This window comes from Carcharodon carcharias, chromosome 16 (assembly GCF_017639515.1).
Source record: "Carcharodon carcharias isolate sCarCar2 chromosome 16, sCarCar2.pri, whole genome shotgun sequence".
Lineage (NCBI taxonomy): Eukaryota > Metazoa > Chordata > Chondrichthyes > Lamniformes > Lamnidae > Carcharodon > Carcharodon carcharias.
Window position 1 is genome coordinate 115,306,890 of NC_054482.1, and position 24,874 is coordinate 115,331,763.

A 24,874-nucleotide genomic window follows, 5' to 3' on the forward strand; every position below is an offset into this window, starting at 1 on the left:
AGCTCACCACCACCTTTTTGGACAATTAAGGATGGGCAACAAATGATGACCTAGCCAGTGACATCCACATCCCATGAAAAGAATATAAAAAAAGCTTGGTGACGAGATTGCTTGACTAGAAAGCATTAATATTTCAGGTATGATCAAACTACATCCTCTTGTCTACCAAGATTGACCTCTCTGACCTGTCTTATAGCTTTGGGATTATTACCAATGAATCGCTGATCTGGGGTGATGATTTGTGAGCCGCACACATTTCATTCAATTCCTTGCTTGAAGCAGCTCAATGGATGGACTTCAGTCCTCTGCAAGTACTTGTTCCTGACTGCCACCTAGTGAATGAAGGAATCTTTGCCATGAACTCCAACAGCCCCATTAAACCAACGAATGTTTTTTTAAAGGCACGCAGAACTCATGCAGAACTCACATTGAAAACGAAATATCTCAGTCACAGAAAGAGATTTAAAAGACTGATAGCTGTGCTAACAGCATGTACAGTTCTCACGATAGTCTCCAGTCTAGCAGCCCTGTAAGCCTGAAGGGACTTAAATACTTGTTGCAACAAAGAACACTGCTTGTGTGTGTAGGCTTTGTTTGGCACAAATGAGAATTGCTAATAATAAATTACCTCAAGTGAGAGGTCATGTTAATGAAACAGCGTTGGAGCTAGAGGGGATTCTCTACTGTAGGATGACTCTGTCACATGTAAGCGACATGGCAAAGTTGCTGAGGTTTGTCATGAAATCTGCATTCAAAGGTTAACCCCAGTTGTGTCCGACACACGAGGTGCCTGGAATGCTAAAGGTTTATTTTTTCTGAGTATAGCTGACCTGACCTCAGAGACAGCTCTTTGTGGTGACCACGGTCTCAACTTGTGTGGAAATATTCCTCGTCATGTCATTACTTGCCACCCTCTTCCTACTGCACTGTCTAAAAACATCTTGAACTTAAAAAAAGACTTGCCTTTCAATAGCGCTGTTCACTACCACAGGCTGCCCCCAAGTGCTTTCCAGGCAATGAATTACTGTGTGGTCACTGGTGCGGTCACTGTTGTAATGTAGGAACCATGACAGCCAATGTGCGGCCAGCAACATCCTCCAACCAGCAACTAAGTAAATGATCAGATAATTTGTTTTTGTGAGATTGATTGAGGGACACATGTTCGCCAGGACACTGGGGAGCATTCCTTGCTCTTCTTGGAGATGCTTTTTTTAAATTTGGCCTTGGTACATGATCTTCACTGGCAAGGCCAACATTTATTATTCATCCATAACTGCCCTAGAACTGAATGGTTTGCTCAGGCCTGGAGTCACAAGTAGGCCAGACCAGGTAAGGACGGCAGATTTTCTCTCCTGAAGGACATTAGTGAACCAGTTTGGGTTTTTACAGCAATCCGGCTGTTTCACGATCAGTGTTATTGAGTCCAGCATTTTATTCCAGATTTATTTAGTTAATTGAATTTAAAATCCCCAGCTGCTGAGGTGGTAGACTCTTTAGATAAAAGCAAAATACTGCAGATGCTGGAAATCTGAAACAAAAAACAGAAAATGCTGGAAAAACTCAGCAGGTCTGACATCATCTGTGGAGAAAAAAATAAGTTAACGTTTCGAGCCCGGTGGGCTGGTAGTGAATATTGGTGGACAGTCTGTCATCAGAAATTGAGACAGAGAGGTCAAGGAAGGGAAGGGAAGTGTCAGAGATAGACCATGTGAAGGTGATGGAGGGGGGGAGATTGGAAACAAAATTGGTAAATATTTCCAGGCCAGACGAGAGCATGAAGTGGCACTGAAACAGTCATTGATGTACTAAAGAAAGAGTTGGGGGAAGGGGCCTGAGTAGGACTGGGTCTCAATTTCTGGTGATAGACTGTCATCTCAATTTTTCTCATGTCCACATATCCGTCCTTGACCTGCTGAAATGTTCCAGTGAAGCTCAATGCAAACTGGAGGAACAGCACCTCATCTTCCGACCAGGCACTTTACAGCCTTCCGGACTGAATATTGAGTTCAACAACTTCAGACCATGAACTCTCTCCTCCATCCTAACCCCTTTTTTTAATCCTTTTTTCAATGTTCATTTTCATTTTTATTCCTTATCAACTTATTTTTATTTATTTTCATTTTTATTCATTGTTTTATCCCCACCTTGCATCCTATTTTCAATCTTTTCTCCCCACCACTGTGCCCTCCCCCCACTCCACCCCCACAAGGGCCATCTGTCACTTGTTCATGTTGTTCTTTCCAGAGTGCTTACCCTTGTCCTGCTATTATCACATTCTGTTCTCCGACCTTAATGCCACCATCAGCACCTCCTTTAGCCAGTATCAGTATCATTAACACCCACTTTGTCCTTTTGTTTATGACATCTCTGTCAATCTCTCCTTTGCCTCCACCTATCGCTGGCCTTCTACCCAGCTTCACCTGCTCCAACCCCCTTAATCAGTATAAATTTCATCATGTCTTTACTTCTCTTTAGCTCTGAGGAAGAGTCATACAGACTCAAAATGTTAACTGTTTTTTTCTCTCCACAGATGCTGTTAGACCTGCTGGGTTTTTCCAGCATTTTCTGTTTTTGTTGTGGTAGGCTCTTGTTGCTCCAGTATGTCCAACCTGTGAGTGACTTCATTATTTTCTGCGGGTCCTCTCATGACTGATGAGTCTGACATGTGATCAGCATGGACACGCACAGAACTGGCAGCTCATGTTGGTGTTTACGGGAAATTCTGCAGCTATGCCTTGTTGCAAATGCTGAGCTGTGACTCATGAGATCCTGGGAAAGGGAAGAACTGATAGGGTATTATTCTGTCTCACAGTGTAAATAGTCAACATAACTATTTAAACATCCTGTGTAACCTGACGAAATATTACATCCTGTGCTCTACGCACTTCATCTACCTTAGATACCCTTTTATCCCAGTTCTGCATTTTTCATTTCCTTTCCTTTAGATTTTCCCATGCCAAAAACCATTCCCTGACTAACATGACACACAGAGAACTTCGTCCTGCACTTCTGACAATGCAGGTATATAAATAGGCAAAAGGAGCTGATCAAGCCGCTCCACCATCTGTTTCCCAGCAGCCAAGCACCCGAGAAATGTTTTTCTACTTTTGATAATCATCCAATTTTCTTTTGAAAGTCTCCATTGAACCTGCCTCCAACACACACTCAGGCAATGCATTCAAATCCTAACAACTTGCCGTGTGAAAATGTTTCTCCTTATGTTGCCGTTTCTCCTCTTACCAATTGCCTTAAATCTGTATTGTCACATTCTTGATCCTTCCACCAACGGTAACAGTTTCTCCCTATCTACTCTGTCCAGACCCCTCATGATTTTGAATACCTCTATCAAATCTCCTCTCAGCCTTCTTTTCCCCAAGAAAAACAGTCCCAACTTCCCCAGCTCATCTTCATAACTGAAGTTCCTCATCCCTGGAACCATTCTTGTGAATCTTTCCTGCCCTCTCTCCAATACCTTCACATCCTTCCTAAAGTATGGTACCCAGAATTAGACACAACACTCCAATTGGAGGCCAAACTAGTGTTTTATATAGGTTCATAACTTCCTTGCTTTTGTACTCTATGCCTCTATTTATAAAGCCTAGGCTCCTGTATGCTTTATTAATTGCTTTCTCAACCTGCCCTGTTACCTTCATTACTACTGCATATATAATCCCCAGGATCCTTCCGTGACTGCTGGGCACCATGGGAACTGGAGAGCATGATTGACCCCACCCTCCCCCACCCCCCCCATCACATTTTGGTTTGATCTTTGTAAGTTTCCTTCATGTTTTGTCTTCTGTTGCAGTCCCCTTCAAGGGGCTGCCCTGGTTTATTTGTTCAGTTGTTGACTTGTCCCCTTTTCCTATCAGTTTTACTAAAAAGAGCATATATCCCCAGGCTCTCCTGCTCCAGAATCCCCTTTAGAATTGTACCTTTTAATTTATATTGCCTCTCCTTGTTCATTATACCAAAATGGATTGCTTAGCACTTCAGAGTTAAATTTCATCTATTTGTCTGCCCATTCTACCAGCTTGTCTATATCCCCCTTAACACTATCCTCCTCATAGTTCACAATGCCTCCAAGTTTTGAATCACCCACAAATTTGAAATTGTGCTCTGTACACTCAAGTCTAGGGCATTAATAGAGATCAAGAAAAGCAGTGCTCCTTACAGAGACCCTTCGGGAACCCCACTATACCTTTCTCTAGTCCAACAAAAAAAACTGTTCACCACTGCTCTCCATTTCCTATCAGTCAACCTCATGAATGCTGCAACTGTGCCTTTTATTACATGGGCTCTAACTTTGTTGACAAGCTTGTTGTGTAGCATTTTATCAGATGCCTTTTGGAAGTTTACATACACGACAGGAACCACATTACCCTCATCAACCCTCTCTGTTACTTCGTCAAAAATTCTCAAGCAAGTCAGTTAAACATGATTTGCCCCTGACAAACCATGCTGGCTTTCCTTAATTAATTCACATTTGTCCAAGTGAAAATTAATTTTTTTCCGACTCCGACTCCCCGGCTCCATTGTTAAACTGAATAGCTTGTAGTTGTTGGATATATTCTTATTTTGAACAAGGGTACAACATTTGCAATTTTCTGGTCCTCTGGCACCACCCGTGAATCTCGAGTGAATTGAAAGAACATGGGTAGTGCTGCCACAATTTCCACCCTTACTTCCCTCAGTATCCTTGGATATATCTCATCGGATACTGGTGAGTTATCATTTTTAAGTGCAGCCAGCCTACCTAATAGCCCATTATCAATTTTAGCCCTTTCAGTTTCAATTACCTCCTCTTTTACCATGACTTGGGCATTTCTTCTATCTTGGTAAAGACAGATGCAAACTATTTATCTCAGCCATTCCCACTGCACCCATGCATAAATCCCCTTTTAGATTGCCTTACAAAGAGACATTGAGGCACTGGAGAGGGTGCAGAGAAGATTTACAAGGATGATGCCAGAGATACATGTATATACATATCAGGAAAGGACTGACAGGCTGGGTCTCTTTTCTCTTGAAAAAAGGCTGAGGGGTGACATAATAAAGGCTTTAAAATTATGAAAAGTTTTGCTAAGAGTGGATACGGAATGTTTCCTCTTGTGGGGAAGAGCATATCTAGGGGCCTCATTGTAAGATAGTTACCAGGAAATGCAGGAGGGAAATCATAAGAAACCTCTTTACCCAGAGTGGTGAAGAGGAATGGACAGCTAGTGTGGATCAGATTGGTGCCCAAGACCATGGGGTTGATTTCAGAGCTGCCTCCTTACCCTTACTGTGCTGGAGGCTGCGGTGCTGTGGGTCAGGCCTACATTCCAGCAGAGAACTGAAAAGTTCAACTATTTCAGGGCTGAGATGAGAAATTTCTTTACTTACAGAGTTATGAACCTTTGAAATTCTCTATCAGCCCCCCACCAAACAGCGAATGCTCAGTCATTGGGTATATTCAAGACAGTGCGCGACACACTTTTGGGAATTAAGGGAAGTGGAGATAGTGCAGGAAGGTAGAGTTAAGGTAGATGATCAGTCATGATCTTATTGAATAGCAAAGCAGGTGCAAAGCCAAATAGCCTACTCCTGCTCCAATTTCTTATGCTATGAACTGGGTTAAGAATATCCAAATTCACTTCACGTAGAATCCTGGTGTCAGATTTTATTTCTCAGTTAATCTTATTAATTAGTGAGTCCAAGAATTCATCAACTTGAATACTTTATTAAGAAATACAGAATTGAACATCTGCCTTGTCTTGTATTGACATGCCAAGTCCCACACATCCACAATAACTTAAATTAGCCAGCTCAATGGATGGAATCGCAGGCGCCCTGAGTTTGAACTCTGTCAGCTGAAGTTCCGTACCTACCTTCATACTCCCATTGTCCAATTTTGTCACAGCATCACCACCTTGTTTGAATTATAGTACAAACTGGTTTTGAACCAAATTATAAACTTAAAACTCTTCAAGGTTTCTCTTCATCACTTTCTCCCTTATACTTTTGCATCTGTGGTAACCTCGCTTAACTATTTGAAACACTCCTAAAGTCATGTGACACAACTCCCATCCAAGGATCTGTGTACAGGAACACAGTTAATTCCTAAAAAAATAAAAATACCTGGAAAAACTCAGCAGGCCTGGCAGCATCTGCGGAGAGGAACAGAGTTAAGGTTTCGAGTCCGTCTGACTCTTCAACAGAACTAAGGAAAAATAGAAGCGAGGTGAAATATAAGCTGGTTTAAGGGGAGGGGTGAGGGGGGGTGGGTGGGTGGGGCAGGTAGAGCTGGATAGAGGGCCAGTGATAGGTGGAGATAGCCAAAAGATGTCATAGACAAAAGGACAAAGAGATGTTGAAGATGGTGATATTATCTAAGGAAAGTGCTAATAGGTAACATTAAGGGTAGAAAGCAGGATGAGCAAGGTACAGATAGCCCTAGTAGGGGTAGGGTGGGAGGGAAGGGATTGAAATAGGCTAAAAGGTAGAGATAAAACAGTTAATTCCTACACCAGCTGTCTGATCCTATCCGAGCTGTTCATTCTGTAAAGAGATATTCTAGACGCATGCTGTGCACTCTATATTAGATTAATTCTCTATCAACGCCACCACCACCACCACCCCACCACCGAACAGCGAATGCTTAGTCATTGGGTATATTCAAGACAATGCGCGACACACTTTTGGGAATTAAGGGAAGTGGAGATAGTGCAGGAAGGTAGAGTTAAGGTAGATGATCAGTCATGATCTTATTGAATAGCAAAGCAGGTGCAAAGCCAAATAGCCTACTCCTGCTCTAATTTCTTATGCTATGAACTGGGTTAAGAATATCCAAATTCACTTCACGTAGAATCCTGGTGTCAGATTTTATTTCTCAGTTAATCTTATTAATTAGTGAGTCCAAGAATTCATCAACTTGAATACTTTATTAAGAAATACAGGATTGAACATCTGCCTTGTCTTGTATTGACATGCCAAGTCCCACACATCCACAATAACTTAAATTAGCCAGCTCAATGGATGGAATCGCAGGCACCCTGAGTTTGAACTCTGTCAGCTGAAGTTCCGTACCTACCTTCATACTCCCGTCATCCAATTCTGTCACAGCATCACCACCTTGTTTGAATTATAGTACAAACTGGTTTTGAACCAAATTATAAACTTTAAACTCTTTAAGGTTTCTCTTCATCGCTTTCTCCCTTATACTTCTGCATCTGTGGTAACCTTGCTTAACTATTTGAAACACTCCTAAAGTCATGTGACACAACTCCCATCCAAGGATCTGTGTACAGGAACATTGTTAATTCCTAAAAAATAAAAATACCTGGAAAAACTCAGCAGGCCTGACAGCATCTGCGGAGAGGAACACAGTTAACGTTTCGAGTCCGAATGACTGTTCAACAGAACTAAGGAAAAATAGAAGCGAGGTGAAATATAAACTGGGTTAAGGGGAGGGGTGGGGCAAATAGAGCTGGATAGAGGGCCAGTGATAGGTGGAGATTGCCAAAAGATGTCATAGACAAAAGGACAAAGAGGTGTTGACGGTGGTGATATTATCTAAGGGAAGTGCTAATAGGTAACATTAAGGGTAGAAAGCAGGACGAGCAAGGTACAGATAGCCCGTTTGGGGGGGGGGGGGGGGGGGGGGGGGGGGGGGGGGGGATCGAACTAGGCTAAAAGGTAGAGATAAAACAGTTAATTCCTACACCAGCTGTCTGATCCTATCCAAGCTGTTCATTCTGTAAACAGATATTCTAGACGCATGCTGTACACTCTATATTAGTCAACACATGATGCATTTCTGCTGCTCATTTCAAAGTTATTCCAACGTCATTTTTTCTTACCACTAAAGTCTGCACCTTGAATTCAGCAGGGAGGCGTGCCTAAGCTACTGCCCAACCCTTTCTCAACTGAAACCATAAGGGTTAGTAGTCAAATGACAAGTTTAATTACCATGTAGCAGATTCAGCCATGTACGTCTGAAAGGTCATTTTCATGTAGAAAGGACAAGGGTTTAATTAAGATCAAAAAAGATACCTGGAAAAACTCAGCAGGTCTGACAGCATCTGCGGAGAGGGATACAGTTGATGTTTTGAATCCGTATGACTGTTATTTTTGTTTTTGTTCTAGATTTCCAGCATCCGCAGTATTTTGCTTTTATTTTAATTAAGATCAGATGTCCATATGTGAATATGAAAAGCATCCCAAACTGTATTTCATTCACCCAAAAAAGCTTCAAATCTTATCAACTAAATATGTAAGGTGCTACATTAGAAAGTAAAAACAGGCCATTCATGCTGGTGGTTATGCTCCACATGAGCGTCCTCCCACCCCTTTTCGTCTCACTGTCAGAATGTCCTTCTATTCCCGTCTCCCTCATGTTTACCCAGCTTCCCCTTAAACGTATCCATACTATTCACTTCAACCACTAGATGCAGTAGTGAGCTCCATATTCTCACCACCCTCTGGGTAGAGACGTTTCTACTGAATTTCATGAGTTTTATAGTCACTAATAAATCTAATAAGTATGGCCCCTAACTTGAGTCTGTATTAACAGTACACCTCACACTCGCTGGCCACATTGTTTCACTCAGGGTGGAATTTATACGTCAGCACAGACATGTTAATTTCATTGCTAATTGTGACAGAACAATTAAAAAGTCAAGAGGATACTGGAACACATGGTCAGAACAATAGATTATAAGTCTGTGTAAGTTGTGCTAAGGCTTCACACTCTTGTGTTCTGTAAATTAGGAGAGGTGCAGCAAGTACCTCTAAGAGGAGACGAATTAAGCCTGCTTTTCAATACTCGAGCCAGCTGTACAGATGCCATTTTGGTTGTTCCACAAGCCAAGCTGGAACACCGGCCAAGTTTCCCCTTATCAACACTCCAAGTACTTGTCAAGGCTGCACTACATCAAAATGTCAACTTAAGGTTCTTTTTTTGGGGAAAAAAAATTCAGCGTTAAGTCCACACTAAAAAGTCAGCAGCAGCAAACATAATCCGTGCCCCTTTCTTCTCGCATCCTGCATAAAGGTTTGGACTCTTGTTCATTTGAAAACAACGAGTAAACAATATATACAGCTTTATTTGTTACAGCCTCCAACTGCACGTTCCACGCAGCATTCACAAGCAGTGTGACTAAGGGTGTGATTTGAGCATCTGAAGCTGTGGGAAGTGAGCCGCTCGTCCTTAAGCGGAGCAGGGCAAGCCCAGCGAGGAAGGGGGTTATCCAGTTAACATTGTCTTCAATCTTTTAAGCAAAACTCCTGCCTGAGAATTCGCTTTTCTTCTTCAACAAAACTTTTCTCCCTGTTGGCTTGTCCCTGATTTCGCTTTCTTTTCTCCTTCTGTTGAAATGTTTCAATTTTGCGTTTCTTTGCTGATGGGTCTTCTGCATCCTCTTCATCTGAAAGGAGAGAAAACATCCGTCACTAGGTTTGACATCTAATGATTGCATCGATACCAATTACAATAGGTTTTGCCACACAGCTAGAAGTGGCTCAACTTGCCCTAAGCAGCAGTGTAGAGGGAAACAGGACAACCCATACTACACAGGGAGTGTGCCTCCTCCATCTTTGATCTAGGCAAGGGCAAGAACATTAAAAAAGGAGGAAAATGACGATGAGAGAATTAAATTCAAGACAAGCTTTTGGAATTTGTTTCCAACTGAAACAAACCATCAAGTGACCCAGAGACAGATTTGGAAACAGGTGGTCAGAAATCTTTCAACCGGTCACTTCTGGTTGAATTATTCCATCCATTAATAAAAAATCCTGGCAATTTTTCCACTTCACCATTTTCTTTAATTTACCACAGAGTTGACTCCGCCATGACAGATAATGGAAATTAAGTGGTGAATTAGAAATCCTCCAATTTTGGTCTTACTTGTACTGTACGAGAATGAAGCCAAGCAGAATACAATCAATATACAACGAGACAGTAGCTAGAGTAAGACTTTGTCCCGAGAAAGCTTTGGTAGATAACTTGTATAGGGATTAATTGAAATGCAGACAATACTGTATTCACTGTATGGGATAAAAAAAATTAGATACAAGCAACTACAAATAAACAATTTTCAGAATTCCTTCTAAATTCAGACCCCATGGCAGACTGACTGTCTAGGGAGCGTAGTGCAAGACAGCGAGGCCATGTTCAGTCAGTAATTGGTAGCTGAGAATCAAAAAGGTAAAGTTTGAGAGTTACAGTCAAAAGGGGGACAAAGTATAATCTTACAGCTCTGAGTGAGGCCATTTGGCCCATTATGCCTGTGCTGGCTCTTCTTAATCCCATTATTCCATCCTTGGAGAAGGCTGAAAAGAGATTTGATAGAGGTGTTCAGAACCACGAGGGGCTTGGGCAGAGTAGATAGGGAGAAGCTGTTCCCATTAATGAAAGGATCGAGAATGAGGTGGCACAGATTTAAAGTCATTGGGGACTTTAAAGGAAGTAAAAGGGGCATGAGAAAAATACTTTATTTTTCCACAGAGTGCAGTCATGGAATGCGCTGCCTGAGAATGTGGTGGGGGCAGGTTTGATCGAAGCATTCAGAAGGGAATTCGGCTGTTATTTGAAAGGGAAGAATGTGCAGGGTTACTGGGAGAAGGGCACTAAGTGGACTGTTCATTCGGAGAGCCAGTGCAGACACGGTGGGCTGAATGATTTCCTTTCGTACTGGAACAATTCTGTGATTCTGTTTCCCAGAGCTTGAAAATATTTGGCCACTTGTTTTTTTAAAAAGTTATGATGGAATTCTGCTTTCACCACTGTCTAGGGTAGAGTTCCAGATTCAAGTATACTCCTGGAAAGGAAGTAAATTCTCGTAACAACCCCTCATTCTTTTGGTGATTTTGAGGACAACCTGAGGAGTAAGGTCAGTTGTGATGGGGCACCATCGGAATCCTTGGAGATCCGCATGGGGTCTAACAGGGCTGTGCTCTTGACGTATTCTCCTCTTGGCTGCTGTCATTTGCCTTCAGGTTGTCTACAGAGACTGTCTACTTATACCAGAACTGACAGAAAGCTGCTCAGCCTGGCTCGTCTGAGATCGAAGATAAAGGTACACAAAGTCCTCATCAGAAAGCTGTTTTACACTGACGATGATGCACGCACATCCCATACTGAGGGGCACCTTCAACGGCAAATGGACAGACTCTCTCACACCTGTAAAGAGTTTAATTTGACCATCAGCATTAAGAAGGCAAATGGTATGGTCCAGGATGTTGCCATACAGCCATCTATCAGCACTGACAATGTGAAGCTGGAGGTTATTGATAGCTCCACATATCCAGGCTCCACAATCACCAGCAATCTGTCACTTGATGTTGAAATCAACACACATGTCACAAAGCTGCAGCTGTTCTGTCCAAGCTGAGGAAGAGAATGTGGAACAACAGCAGCCTGACTGAGAACACTAAACGCCGAATCTACTGATCCTGTGTCCTCAGTGCTCTCCTCTACGGTGGCGAGACCCGGACAACATAACGTCGGCAGGAGAAAAGGCTGAACAGTTTATACCTCCCCTGTCTCAGACACATCCTCGACATCTTTTTGCAGGACAGTGCTCCTGGAGCCAGCTAATTCTATCAGCAGACATTCATTGCTAAGCAAACAACGTGTGCACTGCCTCAGCCACGTTCATCAGATGAATGATGGCCGTTTACCCAAAGAACTTCTGCATGGTGAGCTGACCACCGAGTTATGACCTTCTGGGCATCCAAACAAGGACAACTGCAAGTGAGGTGTGAAGATGGTGGACATTGGCACTGACAACTGGGAGACAGTTAAGGGAATGGGAAGAAGCAAGCAGAAACTGTAAGCTCAGCTGGCCAAGAAGAGGTCCCAGCGAAAACAGGCCAGGGAATCATGCTCATTACAAGTCCACTTCCTGCATAGCAAATGCAGCAGAGTCTGCCATGCCAGAGTGGGGCTCCTGAGCCATGCCAGGTGATGTTTAACACAGAGTTGACCATCACAGTGCAAACCATCTTACAAGAAAGGTGGCTGCCATCAGTACTAAGGGAAATGGCTCCTTATTATCTTATACATTTCAATTAAATCTCCCCATAGCCTCTTCTGTTCCAAGGATACAACCCCAGCTTGTCCAGTCTTTTAGCATAGCTAAAATTCTCCATTTCTGCAACATCCTCATAAGCCTCCTCTGTCCCCCTCTAGTGGGATCACATCTTTCCTGCAATGTGGTGATCAGAACTATACACACAGTACTTTTGTAGTGGTCGAACTAAAGTTTTATACAGGAGCTTCTAGCATAACCTCCCTGCTCTATTACTCTAGGGTTTGGCCACTAAAGAAAAATATTCCATGTGTCTTACTAACTGCAACTACTATTGAAATTCATCATGGCCCGTGACTAAGTGAATGAAAGTGTTACAGAGCCAAATGGTTCATAATGTCGCATTTGCAGTCTGTTGGTTCAGGGGCAAGTGAGCTACCAGCTGAGGCAAAATGGCATTTAACGTTTGCGTAAACTCCCATTTGGAATTGACCGAAGAATGTTGAGTGTTTTCCAAGGGACTCGATCCTACCTGATTCGGAGATTTCAGGCTCTTCAGGGAGCAAGGCAGCTTTGCATTGTGGAGCATCATCACCGTTGTCCTGGTACATGCTGGACCACTTGACTGCCATGTCCACACCCAATGGTGGCTTTTTCTCCTCCACTGCATATGTCTCCGGTGGGGGCACAGCATTCGTTTTCCAGGCTTTGAATTCTTTTGGTGGCTGTCAAATTAGCAGAAATGCAGATTAGTGTAAACCCAAGCAGTAGCACAAAAAACAATTATTAAAAAGTCTTCTCCTTTTGTTTTTTTTCACTAATTCCAAATTACTAATAAAACAAACTTGAAAAACAAACAAATTCTCCAAACTTTCCTGGGATTATGGAGCTAGCAGTCCGCCCACTGTAAATACAGATGCTGCTGCCATTATCTCTATCCAGCAAATGAATCCAGACCTCCCTTTTATCATTAACAGCCACATCGTCCAGACCTGTTGTTAGGCAGATTTCAGAACAGGTCACATGGCCACTTCATTTTATCCTAAAGTTAAGATACTGACTCGAAACATAATCTTATAAACCTCATATTTTCATTATGCTGAGAGTTTAATTGTGAAATATTGCGCTCCATTCCATTATTGTCTAACCCTGACGGGTAACTATTCTCATTTGGTTACTGATTTCTTCACTTTCAACTCCCATCCTCTCAATTTAAGTTGCAAATCACAGAATATGCAATAGTGCAGATAGGGCCAATTCAGCTCATTGTGTCTGCACCAGGCCTCTGAATGAGCAATTCACTTATTGCCATCCACCGCCCCCCCCCCCCCCGCCCATCTTCACCCCATAGCTCTGCACATTCTTCCTTTTCATATAACAGTCTAATTCCCTTTTGAATGCTTCGATCAAACCTGCCTTCATCAAACTTTCAGGCAGTGCATTCCAGACCTTAACCACTCACTGCGTTAAAAAGCTTTATTCTCATTATCACTTGTGCTTCTTTTGCCAATTACTTTAAATCTGTGTCCTCTCATTCATGCTCCTTTAATGAGTGCAATAGTTTCTCCCTACCTACTATGTCCAGACTCCTCATGATTTTGAATATCTCTAACAAATCTCCTCTCAGCATTCTTTTCTCCAAGGAAAACAGTCCTAACTTCTCCAATCTAGCTTCATAACTGAAGTCCTTCATCCCTGGAACTGTTCTCATGTATCTTTTCCGCACTCTCTCCAATGCCTTCATATCCTTCCGAAAGTATGGTGCCCAGAACTGGACACAATACTCCAGCTGAGGCTGAGCTAGTGTCTTTTACAAGTTCAACATAACCTCCTTGCTCTTGCATTCTGTGCCACTATTAATAAAGCCTAGGATTCTTTATGCTTTATTAACCGCTCTCTCAAACAGTCCTGCTACCTTCAATGACTTATGCAATATACACCCAGGTCATTCCACTCCTGCACTCCCTTTAGAATTGTACCCTTTATTTTATATTGTCTCTCCATATTCTTGTTACCAAAATGAATCACTTCACATTTCACATTTTCACAAGTAACATTAACGTCACCCAAGTGCCAGGCAATGATCATCTCCAACAAGAGAATTGAACCATCTCCCCTTGGCATTCAATGGCATTACCAGCGCTGATCCCCCACTATCAACATCCTGGGAGTTACCATTGACCAGAAACTGAACTGGACCAGCCATATAAATACTGTGGCTACAAAAGCAGGTCAGAGGTTAGGAATCCTGCGGAAGTAACTCAGCTCCTGACTCCCCAAAGACTGTCCACGATCTACAAGGCACAAGTCAGGAGTGTGATGGAATACTCTCCACTTGCCTGGATGAGTGCAGCTCCAACACTCAAGAAATTTGACACCATCCAGGGCAAAGCAGCCCCGCTTGATTGGCACCACAACCACAAATATTCACTCCTTCCACCATCAACGCACAGTAGCAGCAGTGTGTACCATCTACAAGATGCACTGCAGGAATTCACCAAGGCTCCTTCAACAGCACCTTTCAAACCCATGACCCCCACCATCTAGAAGGACAAGGGGAGCAGATACACGGGAACACCACCACCTGGAAGTTCCCCTCCAAGTCACTCACCAGCCTCACTTGGAACTATATCACCGTTCCTTCACTGTCACAGGGTCAAAATCCTGGAACTCCTTCCCTAACAGCACTGTGGATGTACCTACACCACATGGACTGCAGCGGTTCAAGAAGGCAGCTCACCACCACCTTCTCAAGGGCAATTAGGGATGGGCAATAAATGCTGGCCTAGCCAGCGAAGCCCAAATCCTGTTAATGAATTTAAAAAAAGTTCTCTGCATTGAACTTCATCTGCCACCTGCCCACTCCTCCAACTTGTCTCTGTGCATTTGAGGTTCTACACTGTCTTCCTAACAGTTCACAAGGTCTAGGTCATGAATATACATCAGGAAAAGCAAGGGTCCCAACACTGACTCTTGGGGAACTCCACTACAAACCTTCCTCCAGCCTTAAAAACATCCATTAACCACTACTCTGTTTCCTGTCACTCAGCAAATTTCCTACCCATGTTGCTACTGTTCTATATAAATATAAAAAAAAAATATATATATATACACACACAGAACATAATATTCCATATATAAGCACCAATTATCATCCATTTTTCACAGCTCCCTTCTTTAAAACTGCCCCTAAATTCACATTGCAGCAATCTCACCCAGACAAATCATAGCAGAGTGGGAAAATATCACAATAGGCGGACGATACTATGCCGATATAACGGGAACTTTATGCTGTCTTTAACTGTTCTTTCTCTGATCTGTAAGGCCTCGATGCTGACACTGGGTAAGGAAATATAAAGTGTTCACTCTGCAGATATGAAGGACTCTTTTAAAAGAAAATGTAAATCGATAAATGAATGATGAATCATGCCAGGCTGTCCTCACTATTCCCCATGTCAGTCCCAAAACAATATGTGTCTTGATCAGTGCAGGATGAAGAGCTTCAGGACCATGTCTCTCTTTTCAGCAGGATTCCAGCTCTGTAACAAATGCCTGGAAACAGCTGTTGCTGTTCTCTCCAGTCTGGCCATAGCAGCAGCTCTTCCACAGATGTCACCGAGCAGCTGGCGGAGGGTGATCAGCCAGAGGTCATGGTCCGCATTGGTACAAATGACTTAGGTAGGAAGGGGAATGTGGTCCTGCAATCAGAATTGAGGGAGCTAGGTAGAAAATTAGCAAGATGGACCTCAAATGTAGTAATCTCCAGATTACTCCCAGTGCCACATGCCAATGAGTACAGAAATAGGAGGATAAGGCAGATGAATGCATGGCTGGAAAGATGGTGCAGGGGGGAGGGCTTTAGACTCCTGGGACTGGCTCTGGGGGAGATTGCACCTGTACAAGCCAGACCTGTATATGCACCTGAACTGAGCTAGGACTGGGTTTCTTGTGGAGTGTTTTGCTAGTGCTGTTGGGTGGGGGGAGGCTTTAAACTAACTTGGCTGGGGTGTGGGAGCCAGGAGAGAACATTAGAGAAGAATACCTGGGTGCACAAAGTACTGGGAGGGACAGATAGCACTAGTATAGAGAATAGTAAGTTAATAGGTGGAGTCAGGGTGAGGGAGAAAGTAACAAAATCTAAATCAGGGTTACTATGTATGTATGTGAAAGTACGGAGTATAGTAAATAAGATTGGGGAGTTACAGGCACAGATTGCCATGTGGAAATATGAAGGTTGTGGTAATAACAGAGACCTGGCTGAAGGAAGGGCAGAACTGGGTGTTAACTATTCCCAGGTACAAGGTGTTCAGAAGAGATGGGAAAGGAAGGAGAGGAGGAGGGGTGGTGGTATTGGTTAAGGAGAGCATTGCAGTGCTGGAGAAAGAGGATGTCCCAGAGGGTTCAAGGACAGAATCAAGTTGGCTAAAGCTAAGGAACTAAAAAGGGTGCAATTACATTGCTCGGTGTAGTCTATAGACCATCAACCAGTGAGAAGGACATGGAAGAACAAATCTGCAGGGAAATTGCAGAGAAATGCAAGTATTAGAGAGTGGTTATAATGGGGGAGCCGAAAATAGACTGGGAAAGTGGCAGTGGTAAGGGTGAAGAGGGGCAAGTTTCTAGATTGTGTTCAGAATTTTCTACAGCAGTATGTATCCAATCCAACAAGGACCTGGTTCTTGGAAATGAGGTGGGCCAAGTTGATCAAGTGTCAGTGGGGGAACATTTAGGAGACAGTGATCATTGTTTTGTACATGTTAGGCAATCCAGAGTAAGAATAATTAATTGGATGAGAGCTGACTTCGATCGGGCGAGAACGGAGCTGGGCCAGATAGACTGGAATGAAAGATTGGTGGGAAAAACTGTAGCTGAACAACAGGCTACCTTCAAAAAAGAATTGGTTTGGGCATGGTCAAGGTATATTCCATTGAAAGGGAAAGGTAGGACAAACAAATCCAGTGCTCCCTGGATGAAAAAGGAGATAGAAATTAAGATAAAGAAGAAAAAGTGCACTTATGACAGATGTCAGGTAGAAAATACAATTGAGAACAAGAGGAATACAGATTGTTCAGAGAGGAGGTGAAAAAGCATATTAGAGAAGTGAAGAGAGATTATGAGAAAAGACTGGCAGCCAACATAAAGGGAAATCCCAAAGTCTCCTATAGGCATATAAATAATAAAAGGGTGGAAAAAGGAGGAGTAGGGCTGATTAGGGATCTAAATGGGAATTTATACATGGAAGAGAGGGCTGAGTTATTAAATAAATACTTTGCATCTATCTTTACCAAGGAGGCAGATGCTACCAGGCCATGGTGACAGACAAGGAAACTCTGTCACTACAAGGGTTCAAAATTGATAAGGAGGAAATGTTGAATAGACTGTCGGTACTTAAAGTTGACAAGGCACTGGGACTGGATGATCCAAGGATATTGAAGGAAGTGAGAGTAGAAATTGCAGGGGCACTGGCCATAATGTTTCAGTTTTCTCTAGACTCAGGGGAGGTGCCAGAGGACTGGAGAATTGCAAACATCAAGCCCTTGTTCAATGAAGGTTGTAAGGATAGGCCCAGCAATTACAGACCAGTCAGTTCAACTCCAGTGGTGGGCAAGATTCTAGAAACAATTATTCGGGATAGAATTAGTCACACAGAAAAATACGGGTTGATAAGGAAGAGCCAGCACGGATTTCTAATGGGGAAATCATGTTTAACTAACTTGTTGGAGCTTTGTGAAGAGGTAAAAGAAAAGGTCGTTGAGGGTAATGCTGTTGATGTGGTGTACATGGACTTTCAAAAGGCATTTGATACAGTGCCACACAACAGACTCGTGAGAAAAGTTATTGCTCGTGAAATAAAAGGGGCAGTAGCAACATGGATACAAAATTGGCTGAAAAATAGGAAGCAGAGAGTAATGGTCAATGGATATTTTTTGGGCTGGAGGAAGGTTTGTAGAGGAGTTCCCCAGGCGTAGATTGTTTTTCCTGATATATATTAATGATCTAGATCTTGGTGTGCAGGGGACAATTTCAAAGCTTGCGGATGATACGAAGCTTGGGAGTGTTGTAAACTGCAAGGAGGACGGTGTAGAACTTCAAAAAGACATAGCCAAGTTGGTGGACTGGACAGATGGGTGGCAGATGAAGTTCAGTGAGAAGTGTGAGGTTATGCATCTTGGTAGTAAGAACATGGACACACAGTATAAAATAACGGGTGAAATTTTGAAGGGGGTGCAGGTGCAGAAAGACTTGGCTGTATATGTGCATAGATCATTGAAGATGGCAGGACAGGTGGAGAGAGCAGTTAATAAAGCATATAGTATCCTGGGCTTTACTAATAGGGGCATTGAGTACAACAGCAGGGAGGTTACGCTGAATTTATATAAGAAACTCGTTAGACCTCAGCTGGAATATTGTGTACAGTTCTGGGCATCATATTATAGGAAGGATGTGAACACATTGGAGAGAGTGCAGAAGATGTTTACAAGAATGGTTCCAGGGGTGAGAAACTTCAGCTATGAGGATAGATTGGAGAGGTTGGGACTGTTCTCCTTGGAGAGAAGGCTAAGAGGAGATTTGATAGAGATGTTCAAAATCATGAGGGGACTGGACAGAGTAGGTAGGGAGAAGCTGTTCCCGCTCATAAAAGGATCAAGAACGAGAGGGCACCGAGTTTAAAGTGATTTGCAAAAGAAGCAAATGCGAGGTGAGAAAAAGCTTTTTCACACAGCGAGTTGTTTGGGTCTGGAATGCACTGTCTGGGAGTGTGGTGGAGGCAGGTTCAATCGAGGCATTCAAGAGGACATTAGATGGTTACTTGAATAGAAACAATCTGCAGGGTTACAGAGAAAAGGCAGGGCAATGGCACTAAGTCATAATGCTCATTTGGAGAGCTGGTACAGACATGATGGGCTGAATGGCCTCTTTCTGCGCTGTTAAGGTTGTGACTCCCTCCCGCCGGGTCTTTCTCCAGCCGGGGCCCCGCTCTCACCTCCTCCGGGGCCCGCACCAGCCGCCGCTCCCAGTCGATGAGGCGGCTCCTCGGGCTGCCCAGGAAACTGGGTCTGGAGACGCTGCTGAACAGCTCGTCCGGCCGGGGCAGAGCGGCCCGGGGGCCCGGGACTGGGCCTCCTCCCGCTCCGCTGCCCCTGCCCCTGTCCGCAGGGAGCGAGGCCACCGCCGCCGCCTGCCCGCTGTCCGCCTCCGAGTCGCTATCCGAGCCCGAGCTCCCGTACGCAGCGAAATAGGAGAGCGGGTCACTCGGCCCATCCGCCATGGCGACCGCCACCGGCAGCCGAGGACACAGCGAACGGGAAAGAGTGAACCCCGCCGGGTTCAAAACCCCCACCTCCCAGACACCGCGCCCTCTGCAGGTCGCCAGGGGAAAGCGCTCCGTTCTCCCAGACACTGCGCCCTCTGCAGGTCGCCAGCGAAAAGAGCACAAGACCTCCCAAACCCCGCGCCCAGGACCTCCCACACCTCACGCCCTCTGCAGGTCGCCAGGGGAAAGAGCTCCGACCTCCCACACCCGCGTCCTCTGCAGGTCGTCAGGGGAAAGAGCTCCGACCTCCCACACCCGCGTCCTCTGCAGGTCGTCAGGGGAAAGAGCTCCGACCTCCCACACCCGCGTCCTCTGCAGGTCGCCAGGGGAAAGAGCTCCGACCTCCCACACCCGCGTCCTCTGCAGGTCGCCAGGGGAAAGAGCTCCGACCTCCCACACCCGCGTCCTCTGCAGGTCGCCAGGGGAAAGAGCTACGACCTCCCACACCCGCGTCCTCTGCAGGTCACCAAGGGAAAGAGCTCCGACCTCCCAGACACTACGCCCTCTACAGGACGGCAGGGGAAAGAGCTCCGACCTCCCGGAAATGGCGCCCTCTGCGGATCGCCAGGGGAAAGAGCTCCGACCTCCCAGACACCGCGCCTTCTGCAGGTCGGCAGCTCAACCTGTCAACCAGAAAACAAGAATTCAAACAGAATTAGAATTACACAAAATGTACTGCAAGGAAAAAGGTCATTTTTCCCACAAAGGTTGGCCAGCAGGGGTGGGGGTACTGGAGTGGAACCTGAATACAGAGAACAAAAATTATAATTTAGAGAGTTTTCAATGTTTGGTCATTTGGAACTTATTGCTGTCCTCTTTAAAAAAAATTGGGGGCAGCTATGGCTTAAAGGTTTAATTTTTCCCTATTGAAGATTTAATCTTCCTTATTGATGAGCTGAGGGCTCAGACGGCAGCTCAACATCCCTGGATATAGACCCAGAACGAAGAAACAGTAAAAACTGGGAAATAAGAGCACTGGTCCCAACTGGTTTCGTATACCTGGAAAGGGAACACCAATAAAAACTGGAGAAAGGGGGGATAAAAAAAAGGTGGGGGTGCAGCATTATCGGTTAAAGAATCAATTACAGATGCGAGGAGGGATGATCTACTAAATGAAGCATCAAATGAGGCCATATGGGTTGAGCTCAGAAATTTTAAAAAGGGGGCAGCCACACTGCTAGGAGTGTACTATAGACCCCCAAATAGTGAGGGGGAGAAAGAAGAGCAGAAACAACAGGGCAGTAATAGTTAGAGACTTCACCGGCCCTATTATCAATTGGGATACCAGCGCTGTGAAGGGTGCAGTGGACACAAAATTGAACTGCATTCAAGAGAGCTCCTTTGGCCAGCACCTAACAAGCCCAATGAGAGGCTGGGGGTTGGGGGGCACAATTCTAGATTTAGTCTTAGGAAATGAAGTTGGGCAAGTGGATGAATTAGCAGCGAGGGACCATTTTGGAGATAGTGACAACAATACACTTAGATTTAGCATTTAAAGGAAAAGGACAAAGATAGGATAGGAGTAAATGTTCTAAGTTAGGGGAAGACGAATTTTAGGAAGCTGAGAGGGGAGGTGGTGAGAGTGGATTGGTATACAGCTATTAGAAAGAAAAACAGTGTCAAATCAATGGGAGGTATTCAAAGGCGAGATTCTGCAGGCACAGTGTAGACATGTCCCCACAAAGGAAAAAGGTGGTACTGTCAAATCTAAAGCCCCCTGGTTATCCAGAAGCATACAGGCCAAGATAAAGCAGAAAAAGAAGCTTATGACAGTCACAAAAAACTTAATACTGTAGAAAGCATCTGGAGGGCTATAGCAAGTACAGGGATGAAAGTAAAAATGAAATTTGGAATGCAAAGATGGATACAAAAAAATATTGGCAGGTAAAATCAAAGAAAACCCACAGATGTTTTAGCAGCAAGAGCAAGAGACTAACTAAGGAAAGGGTAGGGCTTGTCAGAAATGTACATGGTAACTGGGGGTTGATGCAGAAGATGTGGGCAGGGTTCTCAATGAGTCCTTTGTCTCTGTCTTCAATAAGGAGAAGGATGACGCAGACCTTCTAGTTAAGGAGGAGTGGAAAATATTAGATACAATAAACTGGGAGCTTCATGTTCCAGGGTTTAGAATCTTCAGGCATGATGGGGGTGGGTGTAAAAGAGGAGGTGGCATTGGACTATTGGTCAAGGAGTCAATTACTGCAGTAAGGAGGGATGGTATCTTAGAAGGTTCCTCAAATGAGGCTATATGGGTAGGACTTAAAAACAAAAAAGGGGGCAATCACTTTGCTGGGAGTGTCTGGACAGAGCCAGCTTCTTTGTGGCTTGTCAGTTCGATGGTTGTGCAGCCTAGAAATATGTAATCTTAAAGTGTTCAAAAGGTCAGGGTCTTGGGTCATGTGACCTTCCTTCTCCACAGTGACTTCAACAAAGGATGTTTATCCAGTGTCTGGAATGGGCTTTGTTTTCAGGGCTGATAATGTCTCCGTCATTACGGGTTGAAATGGCTATTTAAGTTTAGGGTCTGGTGTTTGGGGAGTCATTGCCTCAATGGACCCACTGACTCCACTAGCAAGATTGGCTAATCACAGACAAATAGCCTTTCTGTAGCTCCCTCTGAAATGGGTCTGAACAGTCCCAGGATCTCTCCCAAGGTATAATGACATTCCAAAAACTAAGAGAACTCTTTGGTTCTGGAGGAAAAGTCCAGTTTAAAAATAAAAAATAGCAATAAGGATGAAGTTTTGAAATGTGCACAGTGTTGGGTTCCTGTTCTATGTTGGAGGAAACCAATACAATTAATACCCATCACCTGTTTATCATAACTAGCAATGTAATTGACAAGACATTAGCATGTTTCACTACATTAAAGGTGCTATATAAATGCAAGGTGTTGTGCTGCACATTTAATTTAAAAGAAAAATGCCAGATTGCATATTAGATTCAGAGGATGCAGAATTACTACTGCATCAATCTCATTCTGTGATTATAAATCACACTCTTAACATAAGCTTGGACTGGGAACAAGTGGAGACAAGATTGATTCATGGCTTTTGAAAGGGAATTGGACAAGAATCTGAAGAGAAAAGATTTGCAGGACTAGGGGAAAATGGCAGGGGAATGGGACTAGGTGGGTTGTGCTTGGCAGAGAGCTAGCACAAATATTGAATGGCCTCCTTCTGCACTGTAACCATTCTATAATTCACCACTTGGAACTGAAGTGCTTGGGTAGATCTATGATCAAAGGGGGCGAAACCTTATGCAGGTCAGCCTTCAGCAGCTCTATTGACAAGCAGAGAATTTCAGGCATGGACTTGATGGGCCATAATGACTCTATGATTCCATACTACTAAGTTGTGTTAAACTAGCAGAGAACCTTTGTTAGAGCACACTTGGAGTATTGTGAAACATTCCAATCTCCATTAAACAAAACAGATATAGAGATACTGGAGAAGGAGAACAGAGGAAATTTATTAAAGCAATCCCAGAACTGAGAGGTTCTAGCTGTCAGGAAGCTGGGGCTCTATTCTCTAGAAAAGGGAAGACTAAGGCGTGTCCTGATTCAGGTCTTTAAGATTGTGCAAGGGTTTGATAGGGTAGACATAGAGAAATTGTGTCCACTTGCAGTAAAGTCCAGAGCTAGGGGTGAAAATATGAATGTGAGGTTAAAATCAGATCAGCCATGATCTAATTGAATGGCGGAGCAGCCTTGAGGGGCTGAATGGCCTAATCCTGTTCCTAATTCGTATGTTTGTACGAACGTGGAGCTCACTAACACAGGGAGTGACCAAGGTGGAGAGCATAGATACATTTAAGAGGGAGCTGGGTAAACACATGAGGGAGAAAGGAATAGAGGATATATCAATAGGTTGAGATGAGGAGGGATGGATGAAGGAATGTAAACACTGGCACAGTTGAGCCAAATGGCCTGTTTTTGTGCGATAAATACGTTGTAATATGTCGGTGATAGGTAATGCAAACTTGGTTAACTTTATTTTCCCCAAGGAATTACTTCAATTTTCTGAAATCTCCTTGGGAGTAAAAGATTTTGCCTTCTTTCAACTCAGTGCTCCCTAAGACTTGGATACAGAGATCAACCCAAGTATCTGGAGGAACACTTGTTGAATGGATTTGCAAAACTGGTCTTTCTGTAGGTTTAAGTTCCCAATTTATAGTGGAAGTTCACAATTGTAATACATTTAATGATTCTGCATCTTAAACTCCCAACTTTTTCCTCCCTCCCCTCTGTTCCTCTACCTATCATGATACCTATCCAGCTCTTGAACTGCTCAAATGCTCTCCCCTACCTCTTCCTTCAATTTCAGTAAATCCCCAATTTCAGTAAATCACTCACTATCGCAGTCTCACCATCAGCTCCCATGTGAGTCCCTGCTTTGAAACCCTCATGTCTGAGGTCCAACTATAGAGTTTCCATAGATCCATGAATAAGTCATTGAGAACCACATCACAATCTCGACAAGACCCCTGGCAGCAAGGCCATCCTGAGGACTAATGCTAAATAAGGCACCTTTTCAGCAATACACACTGACATCAGTCCCTTTTCCCTGAAACCCAACACCAAGTGTTGGGAGCTCATGGGTTGAGTTCATATCTGCTGCTTCACCCTCCCGACATCCCCCAGTCTGCGAGCCACCATACATTAGATTCCTCACCACTTTCTCTTCCATCTCCCTTCAAGTCCTGTCCAAATCCATCACTTCAATGAGGCACAACTCTTGATCCCTCATTCCACTCACGCATCCCTCCTGGTCCCCATATTTATTAGCGTGTCTGATTGTACAATCTTTAGTACCAGCTGCACCTTCTCAGACCATACTCGTATGCAGCTAGGCCTGGACAATATCCGGACTTGGACGGCTAAGTGGCAAATAACATTCGCACCACACAAATGCCAGGCAATGACCATCACCATCAGTTATAGAATCTAACCATCTCCCCTTGACGTTCAATGGCATTATCCATAAGACCATCAGACCTAGGAACAGAAGTAGGCCATTCGGCCCATCGAGTCTGCTCCGCCATTCAATGAGATCATGGCTGATCTGATAATCCTCAACTCCACTTTCCTGCCTTTTCCCCATAACCCTTCATCCCCTTACTGATGAAAAAGCTATCTATCTCAGCCTTGAATATACTTAATGACGCAGCCTCTACAGCCTTCTGTGGTAAAGAATTCCACAGATTGGCTACCCTCTGAGAGAAGAAATTCCTCCTCATCTCTGTCTTAGGGCCCCCTTACTCTGAGATTATGCCCTCTGGTCTTAGATTCTCCCACAAGGGGAAACAACCTCTCAGCATCTACCCTGTCAAGCCCCCTAAGAATCTTATATGTTTCAATAAGGTTGCCTCTTGTTCTTCTAAACTCCAATGAGTACAGGCCCAATCTACTCAACCTCTCCTCACAAAAAAATCCCTCCATACCCAGAATCAACCTAGTGAACCTTCTCTGGACTGCCTCCAATGTCAGTATATCTTTCCTTAGATAAGGGGAACAAAACTGTTCACAGTATTCTAGGTGTGGTCTAACTAG

At 44.0% G+C, this 24,874-nt stretch overlaps 1 protein-coding gene across 1 annotated transcript; it reads right to left on the reverse strand.

Annotated features, from left to right (window-relative positions):
• Window positions 1-9,063: 9,063 nt before the first annotated feature.
• c16h1orf52 (chromosome 16 C1orf52 homolog) lies at window positions 9,064-19,461 on the reverse strand. The gene is made up of 3 exons (XM_041207977.1): window positions 18,994-19,461; window positions 12,541-12,733; window positions 9,064-9,404 (listed from the first exon to the last, which is right to left on the reverse strand). The coding sequence occupies exons 1-3, from the start codon at window positions 19,276-19,278 to the stop codon at window positions 9,244-9,246; spliced, it is 639 nt and encodes a 212-aa protein (XP_041063911.1). The 5' UTR covers window positions 19,279-19,461; the 3' UTR covers window positions 9,064-9,243.
• Window positions 19,462-24,874: the final 5,413 nt, after the last annotated feature.